General features: G+C 37.9%; 1 protein-coding gene across 2 annotated transcripts in view; it reads left to right on the forward strand.

Annotated features, from left to right (window-relative positions):
- A1CF (APOBEC1 complementation factor) overlaps positions 1-24,469 on the forward strand; it is a 78,999-nt gene that overhangs the window by 15,356 nt on the left and 39,174 nt on the right. For both annotated transcript variants that reach the window (XM_006831111.1, XM_006831112.1), the window contains exons 2-4: positions 11,192-11,326; positions 13,351-13,481; positions 23,347-23,585. In XM_006831111.1, coding sequence (XP_006831174.1) covers positions 11,192-11,326; positions 13,351-13,481; positions 23,347-23,585 — 505 coding nt within the window. The remainder of the gene's footprint in view (positions 1-11,191; positions 11,327-13,350; positions 13,482-23,346; positions 23,586-24,469) is intronic.

Raw genomic sequence — 24,469 nt, forward strand, 5'->3', positions numbered from 1 at the left:
CCCCCCCCCCCCCCAATGAGATGGACTGACACAATTGGCAGAATAGCTGAAACAGTGGGCTCCAACATGGGCAGAGGAACAGATAGTGTTTCCTTCAGTTGCACATAGGGCTGCTATGAGTGGGTACTGACTCAATGGCGCTATCTAACAAGAACAACTATAGAGATCATTCAAACAGGTAAATGCTATAGTTAGTAAATAAAAAGTTGGATAGGCCAATTGAATAAACTATGTATTACATAAAAAGTTTATAAAAGCCCAAAATGGATGCAGGAATCACTAAGGTTTTCACTTAATAACTTTTTAGATGGAATTTAGGGTCCTTACAGATTAGAATAGTAGGTCAGGATATATGTGCAGTCAGAAGTTAGTATGAGCATAAAAACTGATGGCCTCTGAAAAGTAAATATATGCTTTGAATACATCATTATGTAAATTTTATTGCAAAATGTGAACAGAAAATGAATTGGCATTTTACTAATTGTCTGATGAAATGCATGCACACACACACACAAAAAGAATGTTTTCTGATTTCTAATTTTACCTAGGATATTCTTGAATTTAATATTCCCATGAATTACCCAAAAACTTAAATTATAAAAAAGTTTGACCAAATACAAGTTATTTTTTAAAGTTTGTTTGCTTTTGAACATTTACAAAATTGTAAGGAATGAATTCTTAAGGAGCAATTTGCACCACCATATCCTCTAAGGTAAAGGGAAACTATTAAGAGAAAGTGTTGTGAAATGCATATATTTGATTATATAAATTGGTTTTTGCCTCCATAAGACAAAATAACTTAAAATGAAATTCATGACTATGAACCAGGGCACACTAAGTCTTTGACAGTCAACCTTTTAAAGTGGAAAAGGAATATGACATAATTTGTCAATAGTTGTTTCCATGGAAAAGCCATAGCATGCAGGTTTTTAGATCAAATATGAGGGCTTTGTGGAAGGTGGAAAAAATGGACATATTTTTAAGGGCCAAAAGTTAAAAGTCATATTTCACCTTTCTTTGTGATTTTTACTATAGACACACGGCATCAATAAATATTATTTATTAAGAATTTGGTAAATCAACTCACTATTTCTACTCCAGATTAGTTTTTAAATAAACTTTTAAAATTTGTGTAAATGCAAAAACCAGACTTTTGTGATAATTGTATTTTCTAATACACATTAAAATAAATGAGTAACTATTAAAACAAAAAATACTAACCTCTAAGCTACCTAATATAATCTCATATTCTGAATCATTGGGATGCATGATAAAAAAAAGCTAAATTAATGTCCAAGCCTTTTTTTTTCTTTGTAACTCTTAATTCCACATTTCTACGAATTTCAATATCATATTTATTTAATTTTTATACAGAATCATTATCCTTTCTATGTATAGAAAAAAACCTAACATTCATATTGCATATCTGTTACAAAAGTATTTAAAAAGAGTAATACGGACCTCCAGAGCATACAAGTTAAATCGATTCTGCTCCCTGAGAATGCTCAGTCTAAACTAGATTTTTTTTTAAACATAAAATACATTGATCTTAAGAGGTGAAGATGACTAAACTAAATATGCAAAACACATGGTTAACTTTCACATCAAATTAATAAAATGAATTCTCCCTAAAAGACTTTCTGATCTTAAACAACAAAATCATTCTAAGCAGACCAAAGGCATAATCCTACATAAGAGACTCTTTCTGGTGCATCTTATTTGAGGCTCCTTTGATTTCCCTTGAACCCATTATATAATGAGGTAAGAAGTAGCACAATGTGGGGTTTATAAACAAACAAGCAAAACATTAATATCACGCACAAGTACAGTTTGGCTGAAGATAATCCTAAAACAGACACAGTAATGCATCAACAGAAAAATTCAAGGCAGATTCAGAAGAGGATGCAGAATGAAGAATATCAGATAATGATGTCAGATAATATCAGAAAGTCGCTACCTGTTCTTAATTGACTATGCAAACACATTCATTTGTATGGATGGATCATAACAATTATGGATAATATTGTGGAGAATGGGAATTTCAGAACATTTCATTGCTTTCATGTAGAAACTGTACATAGACTAGAACAAGGGGGTACTGCATGGTTTAAAATTAGGAAAGGCAGGAAAGAAATCCTGGTGTGATGCTGTAGGATAAGCATTGGATTGCAAGGTTGGTTAGAACCACAAGGTTAGCAGTTCAATCCCAGCAGCCACTCCTCAGAAACCCCATACAGGGTTGCTGAGTTGGAACCAACTCGACGGCACTTAACAACAACATACATCAGGGTTGTAGACTTTTACCATACCTATTCAATTTGCATGCTAAGCAAATCATCCAAGAAGATGGACTATGTGAAGAACAACGCAGCATCAAGATTGAAGAAAACTCATTGATAACCTGAAATATACAGCTGCTCCTCAGAAACCCTATACAGGGTCGCTATGGATTGGAACCGACTCAATGGCGCTTCACAACAACAATAATATACAGATGATACAACCTTGTGTGCTGAAAGTGAAGAGGATTTGAAGCACTTCCTGATGAAGTTCAAAGACACCAGCAACAGTATCAATTACACTTCAACATAAAGAAAACAAAAATCCTCACAACTGGACCAATAAGCAAGACTAAGATAAATGGAGAAAAGACTGAAGTTGTCAAGGATTTCATTCTACTTGGATCCACAATCAACACCTATGGAAGCAGTAAACAATAAATTAAATGACATTATTTATTGCATTAGGCACTCTAGCTGCAAAAGACCTCTTTAAAGGTGTGCCTCACCCAAGGCTTGGTGTTTTGAATTGCCTCATAAGCATGCAAAATCTGGGCAATAAATAAGGAAGGCTGAAGAGGAAGAATTAATGCCTTTAGATACAGCGTTGGCAAAGAATATTGAACATACCACAGACTAACATAAAACAAACCATCTGTCTTGGAAGAAGTACAGCCTGGGTGCTCCTTAGAAGTTAGGATGGTAAAGTTTCATCTTGTATACTTTGGGCATGTTATTAGGAGAGACCAGTCCTTGGATAAGGACATCATCTTGAAAAATTAGAGGGTCAGTGAAAAAGAAGACCTTTGGCAAGATGGACTGACACACTGGCTCTAGCAACGGGCAAAAGCAACAATTGAGGAGATGGTGCAGGATTGGGCAGTATTCATTCTGTTGTACATCGGGTCTTTTTGAGTCAGCATCTGAACAAAAAACCAAAAACAGTACAAATAATGTCAAATTTTAAAAAGGCTTTTAGTCAGTCTCATAAATCAATAACGGAGAAAATAAGCCATAGGCTAAGAAACTGCAAACGATACTACACCAAAAGAGGTTTTCAACACATCAACACCAACTCTGGGAATGGTGGGCAGAAGCTTAGCCAAGCTTAGTACCCACTGTTCTGGTGGCTGGCATGCTCACAAAGGCGAGAAACGCCAACAAGTATGACTAGATTGGCTGTCACCTGAGAGAACAGGAAGAGAAATAAATACAAATATAACTGGAGAACGGACAGGAGACCAAATGCAAGAAATTTAGGAAGAAAAAGTACCTCTTGGGAAGTAAAACACTCAAAGAACCAAAAAGATGATTACAGATTTGGAATACAAAAAATTCAAAGAACTGTTAGCGGAACTGGAAATTATCCCGTAGGAGAAAGCAGACTGAACTGATTTCATTAACACCATTCCAGTTTAGGGAGCTCTGGTAGTGTAGTGGTTGCAAGTCAGGCCACTAACCTCAAGGTCAGCAATTTGAAAGTACCAGAGGCTCCACTGGAGAAACTTCTATAAGGGCTTTTGCTCCCATAAAGATTTACAGCCTTGGAAATTCTATGGAGGGTTGCTGTGAGTCAGAACCGACTACAAGGCATACCACCTCCACTTTATAGATAGGGCTCATTTTTGTAAGGAAAAAAACCATGTGGTCTCCATATTTGGAGAAACTGAACAAGAAAGTAGGTATAGTATGCAACATATGGAATGAATGGCCTACAGGCCATGAAATCCACCAGATTTTATTCAATTTGTTGGACTCAATTTCCTCATCTGTGAAATGAACATATGGGCTACTGTAAGAACCAAAGTAAAAGTGTAATGATTACAAGCAAAACCTTAGTGTTCCAAATTTGACTCTCCCCCTTGCTGTTTGTGTGACTTGAAACACTCCATGCCTTTGTTTCCCTATATGTAAACTGAGGGTATTAGTAGCATCATCCTTATAGGTTTGTTGAGAGGATTAAATGAGTTAATATATGTAAAGTACTTAATACAGTTCCTGGCTCAATTAGGATTAGTTTTTGGTGTTGCTTTAGCTATTATGTGCAAGTAACAGAAATGATCTGGCTGGTTTAAAAAAAAAAAGAACGAAAAGGTATTGGTTCACAGAAACTTTAGGCTTGGAGAACCAATTTCAAAGCTAAGCTTCTGGGAATGAAATCTAAAACTGTATTATTGTTGTTGTTGCTAAGTGCCATTGAGTTGGTTCTGACTCATAGCAACCCTGTACAGGGTTTCTGAGAAATGACTAGTGAGTTTGAACCACCGACCGTGTGGTTCAAATGGACCTTGCCCTACACTTATCCTACAGTGCCACACCAGGATTCCAAACCATATTGTAGATCTGGCGTAATAAGAAAATATACCTTCCATCACTAGTAGTCAACACTAAAGTTTGTAGTGTTGCAATTTTACATTGTTTTACTATAGCCACGAATGTCCCAACTGCAAGCAAAGATAGAAAAGCAAATATCTGGGGGATTTAACTATGAAGGAAAAGTAGTTTTTGTCCAGATTCCCTAGACATATAAAAATCCAGATGGTAGGTGGCCAAAATAAACCCTGTCCCTTCAGCATTCACATTACCACTTAATTGCTTAAGAGGATTTATGAAAATTAGTTGTGTGGTTGTATCCAAAGTCAAAAAGATGGTATACCTAATCTCTTGGAGGACCTATGAAGGCTTGAAATCTCTGTGGCAGAAGAATTTTCTAAACCCTTTTAACAAATAAACTTAGTGAGTAGATTTAGTATCCAATATTTAAAGCCACTGGATTTATGTTTAGAATTAGGTCCTTAATTTTTAATTCACAAAGTTGACATTTTCAACTTATTATATGACTTTAGAAACAGAAAATAGTTTCTAAGTCTTTAATTGGAAACAATAAAGTTCTAATAGCTTAATGAATATTCTATTATGGAAAATAAAAATCTACACTTTTTTTCTAAACTATTAATACATACGTGCTTCTGGGAGAAGACATTCTATGAGAAGGGGAACAGCCAAGAGGAGAAAGAGCAGTTGTAACTGAATTTTATTTTAAACTCTGAAACTATAAAAATAGTGCCTGAAATACCAGCAGTCTAACACCCAAATGTTCTTTCCCAGTAGTGGACAACTATTCCAACACCATGACTACAGTCTAGTGTCTGTCTTAAATTGACCTGGGCCTCCACCACTGGTACATTCCAAGCCCAGTAGGAGATTCATGAAGCAGCTCTCCTCCAGTGTGGCACAATGAGGCATTTCTACACCAGTCAGGCTCTGCCATCAAAAAAACCAATAATAATCCTGGCAACTTTTTTTCAAATATCTAACCCAGCAAGACAATTAATAAACTTTTCTGTCCAATTATAATGGCCCATGAGGAGATGAATCTTCCTATACCTATGAGAGCTCTGGTAGCGTAGTGGTTATGAATTGTGCTGCTATCCGCAGGGTCAGCAGTTCGAAACTACCAGCTGCTCTGCAAGAGAAAGATGTGGCTTTTTGCTCCCCTAAAGATTTATAGCTTCAGAAATCCTATACAGGGTTGCTATGAGTTGGAACCTACTCCACGCCACATAACAACAAAAACATACCTATGAGAAGTACAAAATAGTTTGGTTGGTGATGTATTTAACAATTATATCAAGAAAGAAAGCTTAAAGATAAATTTACTAGTTGCTTGTTTATTTCCAAACAAAGCTTGTAAAACTATAATTTCTGAAATAACCACTTTATACCTATTAGAATATGAACACTTAGCTGTCTCAACCTGAGGAGAAAGAATACTTCCAAATTTTTACTGAATATGGAGTCCTGGTGTGGTGCTGTAGGTTAGTGCACTGGACTGCAAAGTCGGTTTGAACCACAAGGTCGGTGGTTCAAGATCACCAGTTACTCTTTAGAAACCCTATACAGGGTCGCTATGGGTCAGAATTGATTCAACGGCACTCAACAACAACACTAAGGAGCTCTGGTAGCGTAGTGGTTACGAATCGGGCTGCGAACCTTAAGGTCAGCGGTTCGAAACTACCAGCTGCTCCGCGGGAGAAAGATGAGGCTTTCTACTCCCGTAAAGATTTACACCCTCGGAAACCCTGTACAGGGTCTCTATGGGTCGGAACCGACTCGATGGCAACAACAACACTAGACCTAATATCTCAACACAAACAAGAGAAAACAAACTCACTGCCAGCGAATGGTGGTTATGTGCTATAGAGTTGGTTCCAATTCATAGTGATACTGCATACGGTTTCTGAGGCTGTAAAGTCTCATGTTTTTCCTGTGGAACAGCTGGCAGTTTTGAATTGCTGACCTTGAGGTGAGCAGCCCAACTCATAACCACTACACTACCAGAGCTCTGACATGGCAGAATTGCTCTGTAGTATTTCCCTAGCTGTAAATCTTTATGGAAGTACTCTAGCTTATCTTTCTACTGCAGAGTGACTAGTGGATTCAAACTGCCAACCTTCTGGTTAGCATTCCAGTGCTTAACCCATTGTGCCACCAGGGATCCTCTCTTGCAGAAAATGAGGATAATAATAGTACTTAAACCATGGCATTGTTAGACACATTAGAGTAATGTCTGACATATTGTTGTTATATACCATTACATCAATTTTCAGCTCTTGGTGATCCACGTGATGAAGAATTGTCTTATAGGGTTTTATAGGCTGAAATGTTTATGGAGTCCTGGTGTGATGCTCTAGGATAAATATTGGACTGCTAACTGCAAGGTCAACAGTTCAAATCAACCAGCTGCTCCTTGGAAACGCTACACAGGCTTGCTATGAGTTGGAACTGACTCAACAGCAGTTAACAATAACAATATCAATATCCTTAATGGAAATGATCCTTTGTGATGCAGTGGTTTAGTGCTTTGCTGCAAACTAAAAAATCAGCCATTTGAACATACCAGTCCCTCCACAGGAGAAAGATGTGTCAGTCTGCTCCTTTAAAAATGACAGTCTTGAAAACCTGACAGGTCTATTCTGTCCTCCAGAACTGAAATGAGTTAGGATTCACTCAATCCTATAGGTTGTTTTGGCTCGTTTTTATGGGAGCAAATTATTAGGTCTTTCTCTTGCAGAGCAGATAGATAGGATTGAAGTGATAACCTTTTGATTAGCAGTCAAGTGCTTAGTCACTCTACCACTTAGGTTCCTACTACTATATAGATAGGAAAGACAGACAGGCCAAAAGGTGGAGGTCAGGGAGAGAGATGAAAATAGAGTGTGTGAGTGAATGGGTGGGTGCAAGGAAGGAAAGAAAGGAGGGAAGGGTGGAACAAGCAAGCAAATCTGTAATGTTCCTGAAAACATAAAATTTATACTTTTAGGAAGTTCTTAAAGTTATTTTCCCCCTGTAAGTACAAAATATTTCATTTCTCCTATGCCTCAATTATACTCAATTACTGAGTAATCTTACATGAAAACAGAGTACAAAGAAAGATATAAAAGAACTCTTGAGGCAAAAATTTAAAAAATTTAATGGAAGATGAAAAATATTTAGTTCTTAAGTTACTAAGGTAAGAAATAACACCCACTTGACATATATATGTACATATATTTAATTTAAAGCAACATGACATAAATTATTAGGAATAAAACATAAGTTGTGCCAATAAATGTGACTTAAATCCTGTGTCCCAGAGAACCTTTGGACTAACATCATAAATAACATAACTGCAAAAGACCTAACTTGGTATTCTCTATATAAAGATTTAACAATGATACTCTGTATTGTTCCACCCTGATTTTAAACAACTGATTTATAAAACATTATCATTAAACAAATAATATATCATAAAAATATACATAGAAAAATATTTGGAAGCGTAGACTAAAACAATGAACAATAACTATTTCTAAGACTGTATATGGTAATGCACTGGGGAATTTTTCTCTTTTCCTTTTATATTCTTATATTGTGTTCTTTTCAACAGGTACTTAAGTGGAGAGTAATTGGCTTACCTTTCTAAAGAAAAGTCATGATTTCAGATTAGCTGTGGTTCTTCACTTTGGGGCCTCTGAAGTTACTTTTAGATCTTTAATCTCAAAGAATAAAGACAGTATTGCAAAGAAGCATCAATGCTATTTCTCCACCCAAAAGGCCATTCAATTTATCCAGGGGCTGTTAAGACAACAGGAAAGGAAAAAAAAAACAAAAAAACAAGTTAAGTTTGAAAACAGCATTGTTTCCACACAGCAGTTCAACATTAATAAATACCAATCACTCTCTTAGCAGCTTTGGAAGCAGATTTAAGTCACTCACTTTGTTGTTAAGTTCTATAGAGTCAGTTCAGACTCACAGTGACCCTGTATAGGGTTTCCAAGGAGCAGGTGGAAACTCTATATAGGGTCATTATGAGGCAGAACTGACTTGATAGTATCTAACAACAGCAAAGTGAGGGAGCAAGTGGTTATGAATTGGGCTGTGAGCCGCAAGGTCAGCAGTTCAAAACTACCAGCTGTTCCGCGGGAGAACGATGAGGCTTTCTGCTCCCGTAAAGATTTGTAGCCTCGGAAACCTGCATAGGGTTGCTATGAGTCGGAACCTACTCCACAGCACATAACAACAACAAAGCAAACCCCAAAATTAGCCTATCTATTCCTTCAAATGTTAGTCCTCATAACTTTTGAATTTAGGGGACCAAATTTCCTTAGCATATGGAACAACCAGATAAGCACTGGGCTGCTAAACTCAAGATTGGTGGTTAAGCCCACCAATTGCTCCTCGGAAATCCTTTTAGGGTTGCTATGAGTCAGAATCCACTCTGGGAACTTAACAACAACAATAACAAATCCAGGAAAGTAAGACAGGGTTGCATAACTATATATACTATGCCCCAGAGCTGACTATGAGTATTTTATGCATTTTCTCCTCTGATCAAAAGCTGATATTATCCCCATTTGCATATGAGAAAACTGAAGAATGGAAAAATGAAGACAACTGCCAAAGACCCATAGCTAGTGAGTGACAGAGCCAAGAAGTTGAGCTCCAGCATCGTTCCCACTCTCCTATGCAGCCTTCTCATTAAATCAGGGTACCTGACGCAGATTACAGGCAAATTCTTCCATTATCCAGTTTGGTGACTTTGTATGACAAAACAAACACCGCCATCAACAATAATAACTCTGTATTTGGATAAGCAAAAAAGGTACTGCTACAAGAATTCTAGTTCATATATGCATGGATTTATTCCAAATGCTTAAACATTTCTCTGAGATGAGTAAATAGTTACAGACAAGTTCTCTCTGTAATAAACTTCTTAGTCTTGAAAAAGAAAAGAAAATTCACTGCCGTCAAGTAGATTCCAACTCATAGCAACCCAACAGGTCAAGCAGAACTGCTCCGTAGGGTTTTCAAGACTGCATCTTTATGGAAAAAGACAGCTATATATTTCTTCCAAGGAGTGGATGATGGGTTTGAACTGCCAATCTTGTGACTAGTATTCCAATGCTTAACCCACTGAATCACCAGGGATCTTTTAGTTTCCTTTGCTTATGTTAAGTGTTGTCTGTTTGTTCCAACTTAGAGACCCTGTATAATGTGTCTGAGGAGCATCTGTTGACTTTGAACCACCAACCTACAGCATCACACCAGGATTCTTTAGTCTCCTTAGTAGGTGTTGTTAAGTGCCATCTAGTCAGTTTGAATCATAGTGATCAGTAAGGGTTTCCATCGAGTGGGTGGTGGGTTTGAATCCCTGATCTTGTGGTTAACAGTCCAGTGCTTATCCTACAGTGCCACACCAGGACTTCCTTAGTCTCCATGGTGTTGTTAAGTGCAGTCAAGTTGGTTCCAACTCATAGCAACCCTGTAAGGGTTTCCAAGGAGCAGCTGGTGAGCTTGAATCACCAACCTTGCACTTAAGGTGCTTTAAATAAAAATTTTCTATTAAAAGCATTGTTTCTGAGGGGATCTGCTGAGCCAGTTAAATTCAAGGAAGAGAGGTCAGCTCAGAAGGTTATGGTGACTGTTTTGGGGGTTCCCAAGCGGTAATATTGATAAATTTTCCCAAAGAACACAGGATGATAATGAGGTTTATTAAGAAAATTGAAAACTGCATTGGTGGAAAAGAGGCCAGGAAAGGTGCACTGAGAAATGTAATTTTTCCTCCCATTACAACAAACCATCTGCTCATTCTTTCTAGCGGGGCCTCAGGACAAAATTGAGAAGGGATGGGAAGGTGGGTGGGATGGAAATAGGAACCACAAGGAGGAAGTGGGTAACTGTTTATGCATGGAGGGGATTATAATCATTGAGATGAAACAAAGTATATGATCTGTTGGATGCAAAGCTGATGATTTTGTCTATATATCATCACTCAATTCACACAAAAAAGTTAAAAAAAAATTTTTTCCCCCACGGGGAAACCTTACCCACATCCATCCTAGAGCCCAGTCTTGACCCTTCAGATATCTTTTTAATCACCAAACTCAAAAAACATTGAAAAGGAACATGATTTGATACACTGAGGATGGTAAAACTACCATTTGATGTGATGTATATTGAACAGTACAAAATTCCTTAGGGAAGGGTTAGATGGAAACACCACCTCCAGAAGTGGATGCACAGATGGAGGATATGTTGAGAAACCATTGTTTCACATTTTGACGTTTTTTAAAAAAATATGGGTTTCTATGATTTTGCAGCAATACTTCTTTATCTACCGTCATATCTGCTCAGCACTTACAAGTTTCATAATGCTCATCTCAAATCTATGAGGCACAAAGAATGATGTTAATATCCATATAAAAGAGACTTTAATTTTTATTCTCTGACCACTCAACTACACTACTTGTCAATGATAAATATGTTCCTTATTATGAAAAGATTTTGAAAATTAACCTAGGAAATCAAATTAAAGATTCTGTCGATTTCTTCTCACCTTTATATGTCTGCACCACACTCTGGCTTTGCAGGAAAATGGACAAAGGAAATATGGCGGCCCTCCACCTGGTTGGGATGCTGCACCCCCAGAAAGGGGCTGTGAAATTTTTATTGGAAAACTTCCCCGAGATCTTTTTGAGGATGAACTTATACCATTATGTGAAAAGGTGAGTCTAAAATTTAATATTTTTCTTACCATTCAAGGCAAAAATACTATCTTCTATTTACTTTGCTAACACTCATTCCTCTTAGGCATCGAATGACACATTCCAGTCATCATTCATCAATCCTGAACAATATTAAGACTTTTCTATGACTGTCCCCTTATTCTCACCTTGATGCAACTCTTCCTTCTGCTACTGACAGTTTCAACTGCCAGTGCTAATGAGTCTCAAATCTGTATCTCATTCCCCCATCTCTCTACAGGCATAATCATCTCACTGCACACTGCATTTGTCTAAAACTCTAGATAGCATGACAACCTCTAAAATATGATCTGACTCCTCCTACTTGATATTTTAATATGATTGAATAAGATACAACATTTTCATATAGGAAGAATGTGTATATTATATACATATTCAGCCTGAGGGGATTTTCTTCTATAAATCTGAATTTCTCTTCTGCCTTAAATGATCAACAAGATTGAGAACTTGCTTTCTCAAAGTCATTTTTTATATACTTATAAAAGAATTAATATCTTTAGTTTTAATTCTGAATGATATTTTATTATTAAATCAAAATTGAAGACAGAATACAACATTAATATTTACTCTCAATAATTTACTAAGAGATTTTTAGAAGTAGTAGCATGCCTGGAAATTTTAGTAAAAATGACAACTTAGTTATTTTTTCCTTAAATACCAAATCAAGAGTGTGTGTGTGCATATGTGTGTATGTGTACCAGCATCAGATTCAGAAATACTCCCAATTTTATTTACATAGCATAGTGATTACGAATTGGGCTGTGAACTGCAAGGTCAGCAGTTAGAAACTACCAGCTGTTCCATGGAAAAAAGATGAGGCTTTTTGTTCCCATAAAGACTCACAACCTCGGAAACCCTGTACAGGGTCACTATGAGTCGGAACCAACTCCACGGCACATAACCACTATCACCACCACTTGACATATGTACAAATTATGAAGATTCAATTCTGTAGCCATCTATGTACTGAACCTGAAATACAGAGGAAACATCCTCAAACTCTTTACCCATAAACCATGAAGAAATAAATGTCCATCCCTGACTACCTTGGGATGAGGTGAGGTGGGTCTGAACCAAGCAGTAACCAACCACTAATGTAATACCACATGTTTAATGACACCTCTTATGCCTTCATGTGTCCCTTCCATCTCTTTGGGTCACCTCATCTTATAGCAGCCAGCTATAATCAATTGCTCAGTCTGAATTGCTAGAGAAAAGATGGGGTGGGAGGAGGGAGTAGTACATGGACCAGCAGAACAGCTGTAGCCAGAGGAATAGAGCAATTGTCTTCCTACAATGGAAGATTTGGGCTTGTGTCAGTTGTGTGAAAATTGTATTTCCCTCAAGCCTTTAGATTGGCAAAATAGCAAGGCTTCCCAGTCATTCTCTGTAGTGCATCTTCTATGCTTATTTTGATGTCATAATTGGCAGGGGGTGGGGAGTAGAGGCAAAGACAACTAAAATGTACATTTAAGAAGGTTCCAAAGGAGTATTCCTTGTCTTTGTTTTACAAAGTTAAACCAATTAAGATTAAACACTTGAAGACTTCAGAGGGATGAGTTTAGAAAGCAGGGAAAAAAATAAATCAAGAAATGATACTTCTGATGGCAAATATGTTTTTCAGGTCTCTTATTAAACATTGTGTGAATCCCAGGATAATTGTATGAAGAAAGTTTATTTGCTTTGTAAAAAAAACATATTCTGTTAATTCAGGCTGACATACCACTTGAACACATTTTCTTTATTGAACTTGACTTTGCCTATGAGTCAGAAAACATAGAGCTAAATCCAGCAGGAAAATATACAAACCATTCCACATGGGTTGCAAATGGCAAATACTGGTAGGAGGTAAAGTTAAAGAAAACTCTGTGTGTGTATGTGTGTTTATATGTTTATGTGTGTGCGTGGTGTACACATGAACATTAATGTTTTGTTTGGAAGTAAAAATTTACAAACATTAATTTTCTATTTTCTGTTATTTATAGATTGGTAAAATTTATGAAATGAGAATGATGATGGATTTTAATGGCAACAATAGAGGATATACTTTTGTAACATTCTCAAATAAGCAGGAAGCCAAGAATGCAATCAAGCAACTTAATAATTATGAAATTAGGTAAGATCTATCTGTTCTACATTAAAAGTGAATCAGCTAACACAACTATACCTATTTCTCTGTTGTTGCTGTTGTCATAAAGTGTCATAGAGTTGTTTCTGACTCATAGAGAGTATAGTGTTTCCAAGGAGTGGCTGGTGAGTTTGAACCACCAAACTTGCAGTTCAAACCAACCTTCTGGTCCAGTGCTTTACCCTATAGCACCACACCTGTGCATTCAAAAGACAGCCAAGTCAGAAAGAAAATAAGATAGCTCTTTACCATAAAATCAATTTAATTTAAATGGTATTTAATACCCACACTATGAGGTGTCAAACTAAGGTCTGTGAAATGTTGAAAACAAATTTGATTCATTTTTCAATTTCATAAATATGTGTTGGACACTTTTCAAAATACTGGAAATTTATCAAAGTACCTTTTCCTATTCTCACTGTAAACAAATGAATATATACAATTATTTTGAAGAGTATGAAAAAATACAACCAGCATATGGGATAAAGTTCTGTGAGGAGGTAACTTGGTGGCATTTAGAAAATGCTCTGGGGAAATGAAATTTCATATGAGAGACTTGAGTAAAAAGCTAGAGACAGAGCTGTGGGAAGGTGAGTACATTAAAAAAGAGCCAGGGCAAAGCCACAGAGAGCATCCTTGTGTGCTGGGGGGACACAAAGAAGACCAATGTGCCTGGATCAGAGGACACAGACTAGAGAGTTTATAAAGGCAGTGATGTTGGAGAGTTTTCTATACCAGGACAGAGAACTCAGATTTCATACTAATCAAAAGAAGACATCATAGGAAGGGTTTTAATAGACTTATGCTTTATAAAACATGACTATGTCCTCTCAGTGGAGAAGGGACTACAGCAGGGTAAGAATTGAAAGATGGACACCAGTTAGCAGTAGTCTAGATCTAGGCAAGACATGGTGGTGGTTAGATTAAGAGATTAGTGGTGAAGGTGATGGAAAGGGATCAGATCTGAAGTGTATTTTGGAGGTTGAGTTGATACAACTTGCTTTTTTAGATGTTCAGCAAGAGGGAAAGAAAAGATTCAAGGAGGACACCTAGACTTTTGGTCCAAATACTTGTGGATGTGTAGTATCATTAAGAGGAGTCCTGGTGTGGCATTGTGGGTTAATGTGCTGGACTGCAAAGCTGTTTTGAACTGCAAGGTTGGCGGTTCAAGCTCACCACTCATTCCTCGGAAACCCTATACAGGGTTGCTATGGGTCAGAACCAATTCAACAGCACTTCACATCAACAATAACAGTGTCATTAAGAGAAGACTGGAGATATAGCAGAAAATACATGAAGAGCTCTGTTTGGGGCAGTTTACATTTGAGATACACAATGGACTTCTCATCGGAAATGTGGAGCTAGTGTTTGCATAATTTTGTAGCTAAGAGAGAAGGTTACCATTTGCTCATACTGTGTGAGTCAGTCAAATATAGACAGTATTTAAAAACGCGGCACTAGAAGAGTGTACCAGGACATGAGTGGACTTTTGGAGTCAATAATCAATTTTATACATTGGAAACAGGGCTGTTTTTGTTGTTGTTGAGCGCCGGCGAGTCGGTTTCAACTAATAGCACCCCTGTATAGGGTTTCCCAGGCCTTAAATCTTTAGGGAGCAGAAGCCTCATGTTTCTCCCACTGAGTGCCTGGTGGATTCAAACTGCAGACCTTGTGGTTCACAGTCCAGTACTTACTGTATGGAGACAGAGCTAGTTACATGAAATTTTCTGAGTTCTAAAATATACTTTGGGGAGGTTGTTGTTGTTATTAAGTACCATTAAATTGGTTCTGACTCATAGTGACCCTGTATAGCGTTTCTAAGGAGCAGTTGGTGGTTTGGAACTGCCAACTTTGAAGTTAGCTGTCCAGTACTTATCCTTAAGCGCTACACCAGGTCTAGGTTATGATCATAAATCAGGAAGCCCTGTGCCATCTGGGAAAATGATTAATGTAACAGTTAAAAAGCAATAGTTCAGGAGTCATACAAGCTTCATTTGCAGCCCTCCAAGTAACTTAATCTCTCTGAGCCTCAGTTTCCTCATCTGTTAAGTAGGTATAATAGTACCCATTACAGAGGTATTTACTGTGTGGATACAACAAAGATTCTAAAAAGCTTAACCTGGTGTTTGGAATGGCTGATCTCTTACATATATTTTGTTGTTAGCTATCATGGAGTTGGTTCCAACACACAGTGACCTTATGCACAACAGAATAAAATACAGCCCAGTCTTATACCAGCCTCACAGAGCTCCTGTTTGAGCCCAATGTTATCGTTACTGTATCAGTCCATCAATATTATATCAATTCATCAATATTATAGCATATAAAATCAATTCTAAAATGCAGATTTTTATATCTATTTCCTTTTCTGAAACTGAAATACATAAAAAAAATGATGGTGTCTTAAATTTAAGGAAGCAGTGTTCCCATTAATTTTTCTCCTACTTTCTCTAGGCTCCAGATTAGCTACACTTTAGTCTTAAAATTCTATAAATCAATTAATTACTGGTTTGTTTTTTTCTTCAGCAACTCAGCTACAGGAAGCTCTATTAGATCTGGCAATTATTCATGCCCTAGAGGGCCTCTGGGTGACTAAAATGATAAAGCTCTCAACCACTAGCCAAAAGGTTGGTAATCTGAACCTAGTGGTCCTCAGAAAACAATCGGGAGATCGGCTTCCAAAGGATCATACCTTAAAATCCAACTCTAGAGAGCAATTTTACTCTACACACATGGGGAGACCATGGGTTGTAATTGATTCAACATCAACTAATAACAGTGGCCTAGTCATTCAATTCCAGGGTAAATTCTGAAGCATGCTAGACTATGGAAATAGAAAGAAAACTCCTTGCTAACACATGCCTTCACATGATCTGTGTGACATTTGGAGGATTTTTTTTTTTGGTGTATGGAACACCTAAGAACTAGCCCAGAGCCCTTTAAACTAACCTTTATTTTCTCAGAACATCACTTTTACCATTATCACTGGACCCAACAAAACTATTCTGAGCAAAAACATCATATAAAATAATATATATTAAAGTGCTTTGCAAAGAGTTATGCAAAGCTATTTTTTAATATTACAGCTGTATGATTTCAGGGATTGGAGGGTTCCTCATTCTTTGGTCTTTCATGGAACTGGACATCCTAAAAGTGAGGGTTATTCCCCAAATGGCTATTGAGTTGACATAGAAGTCAAATTGACTATGTAGGGAATTTAACAGGGTTTTTTATATCTACTTAACACATTGCTACCCACTGGAGCCTGTCTATACTTTTTGAAGCTAGAAGGATATGAATAATTAATGCAATTCATTTCCCAGTGTTATTGATAAATAACAGTGCCCCCTGTGAGTCTCAGCTTCTTCATGTATCAAATAGATTAGGGAGAACAAACAAGATGGCGGATCGGGTGGACGTATTGCAGAGAGCTCCGCCAACAACAACACAGAATACCCGACCAAGCAGGTTCAGGGGATGGTCCCAGAACTCTGAACCACATATAAAGGAATACTTAGAAGGTTGGAAGGCTCACAGCTGGGGGAATTTGTGGCAGAAGCAAGAAATCTATTGCTTTCTAGTCCGGGACGCTTGGCTGCTCCAGGAGCCGCCATCTTGGGTGAGACCACGTGGGGAAAGGATCGGAGCGGCCACAGATGCCTGGCAGAACCACTGAGATAAAGGTGTGGACATTCTTCTCTTTTGGTAGCTGTTCATTGGTCCCTTGCTGTCTGCGCACCTCCATTCTGGTGACTATAGGGGTGCCTGGGCTAGTGGGCACCCCAGCCCCACCCTTGGAGGGTTCTACTACGCATGCACACAGATCTCCTCAAAATTTAAAGAGACAGTTTCCAGTCAAATAGATTAAAATACACCTACCTCACAAAGGTGTAATGAAAAATAAATGATATAAAACATGTACCATTCAGGGCCTGACACACATAGGTGTTCTATAAATGTTTGCTGAGAGTTATAATGGTGCTGATGGAAAAGGAGAAATGTGACAAAGAATTAGGGAAGAGAAAGCTACTGACCAAGATCCAGACAAATTTCAGGTTCAGTGTCAGGAGCAAGAGAAAGGCACAGAGTGGCTGTAAAAATGAGAGGGTTTGGCAAATGGAATAGGAAATAGAAGAACAGAGACTGGAGCCAAGGTAACTTACCTCCACTCTGCCATGAACAAATCTTCTAGAATGAGAAACTTCCTTGCAGAAAAGATGACCTTCAATTTTCATTCAACCACCATATCTCCAGGAATAAAGACACTTATTTGGAAAAGATCCACAATGGTCATACCATCATCATCATCATTAAAGATTCACTAAACATTAAATACCATATGTGAAGAAAGCAAAAAGTCATTAAGAAGACAAGAAAGAAGGAAAATATCAAAATGGATGCCAGAAGAGACATTGAAACTTGCTCTCCAGTACAGAGAAGCTAAAGCAAATGGAAGAAATGAGGAGGTAAAGAGCAGAACAGAAATTTTCAAAGGTCAACTGGAGAAGATAACGTCAAATATTATAATGAAATATGCAAAGATCTGGAGTCAGAAAACCAAAAGGGAAAAAACACACTCAGCATTTTTCAAGCTGGGGGAACTGAAGAAAAAATTCAAGCCTCGACTTTCATTATTGAAGGATTCTCTGGGCAAATTACTGAATGATGCAGTAAGCATCAAAAGAAGATAGAAGGAATACACAGAATCACTGTTATGAAAAGAATTGGTTGTTGTTCAACTGTTTCAAGGTATTTACTGTGTGGATACAATAAAGATTCTAAAAAGCTTAACCTGGTGTTTGGAATGGCTGATCTCATATATATTTTGTTGTTAGGTATCATGGAGTTGGTTTCAACACACAGTGACCTTATGCACAACAGAATAAAATACAGCCCAGTATATATGATCAAGAGCCAGTTATACTGAAGGAAGAAGTCCAAAGTGCATTGAAGGAAGCACCAGGAATTGATGGAAATGAAAATTGAAATCTTCCAAGAAAGTGAGGTGGCACTGGAGGCACTCACTCATCTCTGCCAAGAAATTTGCAAGACAACTCCTTGGAGGCCAGGATAGCCAAACTTTATCTCTCATACTTTGGATATATTGTCAGAAGGCACCAGTCTCTAGAGGAGGATATCATGTTTGAAAAGGTGGAGGGTCAGAGAAAAAGAGGAAGACCGCTAGCAAGATGGATTGGTAAAGTGGTAGCACCAATGGGCTCAAGCATGGCAACAATTGTGAGGTTGGTCCAGGACTGGGCAGTGTTTTGTTCTGTTGTGCACAGGGTCGCTATGAGTTGGTAACAACAACAAGCATTGCTTAAATGCTTGGTTTATGGAGATATTAAAGTCATGCCAGCTTTTAAGAGATGGCTCTTTCTCTTTAAATAGTTCAGGGGAATGTGACTGATAAGCCACACCATTTAAAAACAGGATATGGAAACTCTAGTTTCGCTTGGTATTAAGCAACTCTCAAATATAATATAGTTTTTAAATTACATTTTTATGTGAAGTTGAAAAAAACCAGGAAGATCATTTTATCAATTATTTCCTCCCACTCTCATTCTCCTAAAAAACACACACTTTCCTAGAGCAATATTCACCGAAAGAATGGACCTGCTATGGATCTGCTATATGGCCCTTAGTTCTTCAACCAAGCATAATAGACACTAGGACAGTGACTCAATCCTAGTCAAGACGCCTGTCACACAACCAAGAGTCACGAGTTTCAACAAGTCAGACCAACTCCTACTCATGTGTCTGAGAGTTTATAGTCACAATGCATGAAGAGTTTTTAATAACTGAGTTATTACAAAAGTCTTGTCAGCCTAATGCACAGCACACAGAAAAGATCAAAATGCACAAAGGAATAAAAGTTAAAAACCTATTTCTCCATATTAAAGATAAGCCATTCTTTAATATTATACTATCTATAATTCTAGTCTTGTCTATACATTTAATCAAGATTACCTTTTCACAGATTTATTTTACAACTTTTCTTTTATCAAGCTAGGAATATATTATGAACTAATTTTTCTAACCAATAAATATCCTTCTACATTACTATTGTATATTACTGCAGGGTATTTTATGACATAAATGTCAATTTTTTGTTACCAGTGATTCCCAATCAGGAGTGGGCATCAGAAAGATGAAAGTTGTTTTTGGATGACCTGGGGAGTGGCTGTTGGCATTTAGTGGGCAAGGGTCAGAGACCATAAACAAACTATAGTGCATATGAGGAAATGCTCAAAGCCAGTATCACCTCTGTTGATATATTAAATCAGTTCTTTTCTGTGGAATATATTTCTCTCATTTCTAAATTGAAGGCTATTATAAATAACACAGTAATGAATGTACGTATTTACTCTTCTCAATATCCTTAGGATGTATTCATGAAAGAAGCATTATTGGTCAATGATTTCTTACACTGAAGACTTTCAATACACTTGGTCAAAATGTTCTCCAGAAAAATTTAATCTATCTATACTCTGCCAATGAAATCATACTACAATTATTGTTAATAAGCAATACTTCAGAGTGACAGAAATAGCCTGAGAGTTAGCGTCAATTTTATACTTTTGTTGTTATTGTTTAGTGCCGCCGAGTTGGTTCCAACTCGTAGCAACCCTGTACAGGGTTTCCAAGGAGTGGCTGGTGAGTTTGAACCATCGACCTTGCAGTTCAAATGACCTTGCAGTCCAGTGCTTACACTACAGCACCACACCAGGACGGGCTTTTTTTTTCACTTTAAAACCTATCAATTGAAAACAAATCATTGAATTTCTTGTTATCTCAAGTTCTCCATCTGTAAAATGGAAATAATACCCTCTCTGCTCTAGTAGCATAGTGGTTACTAGAATCGGGCTATGAACCGCAAGGTCAGCAGTTCGAAACTACCCACTGTTCTGCAGGAGAAAGAGGAGGCTTTCTGCTCCCGTAAAGACTTACAGCCTCGGAAACCCTATACAGGGTCGCTATGAGTCGGAACCGACTCCACGGCACACAGCCACCAGCCTGCTTATCTTAAGGAACTCTGGTAGCGTAGTGGTTACGAATCGGGCTGCGAACCTTAAGGTCAGCAGTTCAAAACTACCGCGGAAGAAAGATGAGGCTTTCTGCTCCCGTAAAGATTTACAGCCTCGGAAACCCTGTACAGGGTCGCTATGAGTCGGAACCGACTCCACAGTACATAACCACCACCATCACTGCTTATCTTGGAATCCTGATATCTAGGATAAGAATTCAACTGCAAGGTTGGTCTGAACTGCTCACCAGCCCTCCTTAGAAACTTTATACAGAGTTGCTATGAGTCGAAGTGACTCAATGGCAATTAACAACAACTGCATATCTCACAACTTCTAACTGAATCATATGCAAATAAGATTTTTTGTAAAATCTGTTCACTTCTCAAGCTGAAAGAACTGGGGAAAAAAATATTCAACCCTCAAGTTGAAATACTGAAGGGTTCTGTGGGCAAAATATTGAATGACACTGGAAACATCAAAATAAGATGGGAGAAACACACAGAATCACTTTAACATTGATCAACAATATTGGAGAAAACATAGGATCTAACAGTGGTACAGAAGGAAGAAGCTAAACTGAGGACAGCTAGCAAAATACAAGGCTCCAGTAATTGATGGGTTAACAGCTGGACTGTCTCAACAAATGGATGCAACAGCAAAGTGCTCAATGGTCTATGCTGAGAAATTTGGAAGAAGGCTTCCTAATCAACCAAGTAGAAGAGATCCATATATATGTCCATTCCAAAGAAAGCTAATCTGGCAGAATGTGGAAATCATTGAACAATATCATTAATATTACACACAATTACATGTTACTGAAAATATTTCTTGTCGATGTAGTAGAACACCAACAGGGAATTGTCAGTAATTCCAGCCAGATTCAAAAGAGGATGTGAAATGAAGGATATCATTGCTGATGTCAGATGGATCTTAGCTGAAAGCAGAGAACACCAAAAAGATGTTACCTGTGCTTTATTATAGAGAGTGATTATCTGTGCATGGTTATGGAGAGTGATTAGACGGTGTGTATCATAACAAATCATGAGTAACTGTGAAGAATGGGAACTCCAGAACACTTAATGGTGCTCATGCAGAACTTTTACACAGATCAAGAGGCAGTCATTGAAATAGAACAAGGGGATCCTGCATGGTTTAAAATCAGGAAAGGTGCAGATCAGGGTTGTATCCTTTCACCGTACTTATTCAGTCTGTGTGCTGAGCAAATATTCTGAGAAGCTGTACTACTCTAAGAAGAATGTGGCATTAGGATTGAAAAAAGACTCATTCACAACCTGCGACATGCAGATGACACACCTTTGCTCACTGACAGAGAAGAGGACTTGAAGCACCACTAACAGAGATCAAGGAGTACATAGAGCCTCCAGTATGGATTACACCTAAAAAATGAAAATTCTCACAATTAGAACAATAAGCAACATCATAATAAATAGAAAAAAGATTGAAGTTGTCAAGGATTTTATTTTACTTGGATCTACAAGGAGCTCTGGTAGCGTAGTGGTTACGAATCGGGCTGTGAACCTCACAGTCAGCAGTTCGAAACTTCCAGCTGTTCTGCGGGAGAAAGATGAGGTTTTTCTGCTCACGTAAAGATTTACAGCCTCGGAAACGCTACACAGGGTCATTATGAGTCAGAACCTACTCCACGGCACATAACAACAACAACAACTACAATGAATACCCATGGAAGTACCAGTTAAGAAAGCAGATGACATATTGCATTAGAACAAAGCGAAGAAGTCACATCACTGAAGTGAGCCGTGGTATTTTCAATTGCTTCCTATTCATGTGAAAGCTGTACAGTGAATAAGGAAAACTGAAGAAGAATTGATGCCTTTGAATTATGGTGATGGTGAAGAATATTAAATATAGCATGGACTGCCAAAGGAATGAACAAAGCTGTGTAGTAGAAGTCCAGCCAGAATATTCCTTAGAAGTGAGAATGGCTAAATTTTGTGTTATATACTTAGGACATGTTTTCAGGAGAGATCAGTTCTTGGAGAAAGACACCATGCTTAGAAAAGCAGAGGGTCAACAAAAAAGAGAAGGACCTTCAACAAGATGGACGGACACAATGGCTGCAACAACGGCTGAAATGCACTAACAATTGTGCGGCTGGTACAGGACCTGCTGCGGTGTTTTGCTCAGTGGAGCATAGGGTTGCTATGAGTTAGAACCAACTCGGTGGTACCTAACAACAAAAATCTGTACAACTGTAAAGGGCTGTTTTTAATGCTATCAAAACAGCTTCTCTATGTATCTGGAATAGAAAAGGAATACCAGGTGTTGCAGATACCCATGCCTCTGAAGAACAAGCATGGGTAATATGAGCCAGTTGTAAAGGTAATGAGTGTTGACTTCAGTTGTTGTTGTTGTTGTTGTTATGTGCCGTGGAGTCGATTCTGACTCATAGTGACCCTGTATAGGGTTTCCAAGGCTATAAATCTTTACAGGAGCAGAAAGCCTCATCTTTCTCCCACAGAACAGCTGGTAGTTTTGAACTGCTGACCTTAAGGTTCACAGCCCGAATCATAGCCATGACGCTATCAGAGCTCCTTCTTGGCTTCAGTACTGGGGGAAATAGGAAGTGTTGTGAATTGAAAACAACATGTGACTGCACATTTAAAGAGAGTAGATGCTACTTGTCTTCAGGTTTTTTTTCTATAAAAGTATGAAATAATTGACAAATTTCCCAAATTTATGAAGACCAAACACATCACTGAGGTGGTCATACATTTTCTACCTCTCTTTTAAATCTTAATCACACAAAGATTATCATTAATCAAAATGCCTACTCTGTTTTGCAGAAATGGGCGTCTCTTAGGGGTTTGTGCCAGCGTGGACAACTGCCGATTGTTTGTTGGGGGAATCCCAAAAACCAAAAAAAGAGAAGAAATCCTTTCAGAGATGAAAAAGGTCACTGAAGGAGTTGTGGATGTCATTGTCTACCCAAGTGCTGCTGATAAAACCAAAAACCGGGGCTTCGCTTTTGTGGAGTATGAAAGTCACCGAGCAGCTGCCATGGCCCGTAGGAAACTGCTGTCAGGTTTGCAAACCCCACCTCAGAGATGAGTCATCTCTAACCCATCCTGCCTGCCTAAGGCTGGTGTAGTTACTAACAAAACAAATATTGTTCTCCTTTTGCTATCTTGATTTATGTCATTTTGAAACTCATCTTTCTTATTCATCTCAGAATATCCCCTGAGGTTTTCAGAGACTAGGTTCCCATTCTGTGCATTGAATCTAATTGATATTAGCACTGGAACATTATATTACTATGTTGTTGTTGTTAAGTGCCATCGAGTCGGGTCCGACCCATAGCGACCCTGTACAGGGTTTCCGAGGGTGTAAATCTTTACGGGAGTAGAAAGCCTCATCTTTCTCCCGCGGAGCGGCTGGTAGTTTCGAACCGCTGACCTTAAGGTTCGCAGCCTGATTCGTAACCACTACGCTACCAGAGCTCCTTACTATAGCATTATCTTAAAACACTATAGAAGCCCAGTACTTCGAGCTATAGCAACCTTACAATGAATTCTAGAAGTAAAGAATCTTCTTTCAAATTATATTATTTTTTGTTTGTAGATTTTATTAGGCTTATTTGAAATAGGGTATATTATCAGTTGTAGTACAGAAATAATAAGCTTTTGAGTGACATATTAGCTCAATCACTACTAAATAATAAACTTTTATTATGATTTCCTAGTAGCTAATAATTTTTCTGTAACTTGGAGAAGTAGATATAATAATGCTCTTTCAAAAAGTCCCTTGGTTAAGCACTCCACTCACAGGATGGGTCCCCTTTGGACAATAATCATCAATTCCTGAGTCTGAAAGATTCTAGCAAGATACTGCCTTAATGAGTCTCCGATCAACTTAGGAAAAAATTGTTTTAAAGTTGTCAGCTCATTCTGAAATATTCACTAAAACTTA

This window comes from Chrysochloris asiatica, unplaced genomic scaffold (assembly GCF_000296735.1).
Source record: "Chrysochloris asiatica unplaced genomic scaffold, ChrAsi1.0 scaffold00003, whole genome shotgun sequence".
Lineage (NCBI taxonomy): Eukaryota > Metazoa > Chordata > Mammalia > Afrosoricida > Chrysochloridae > Chrysochloris > Chrysochloris asiatica.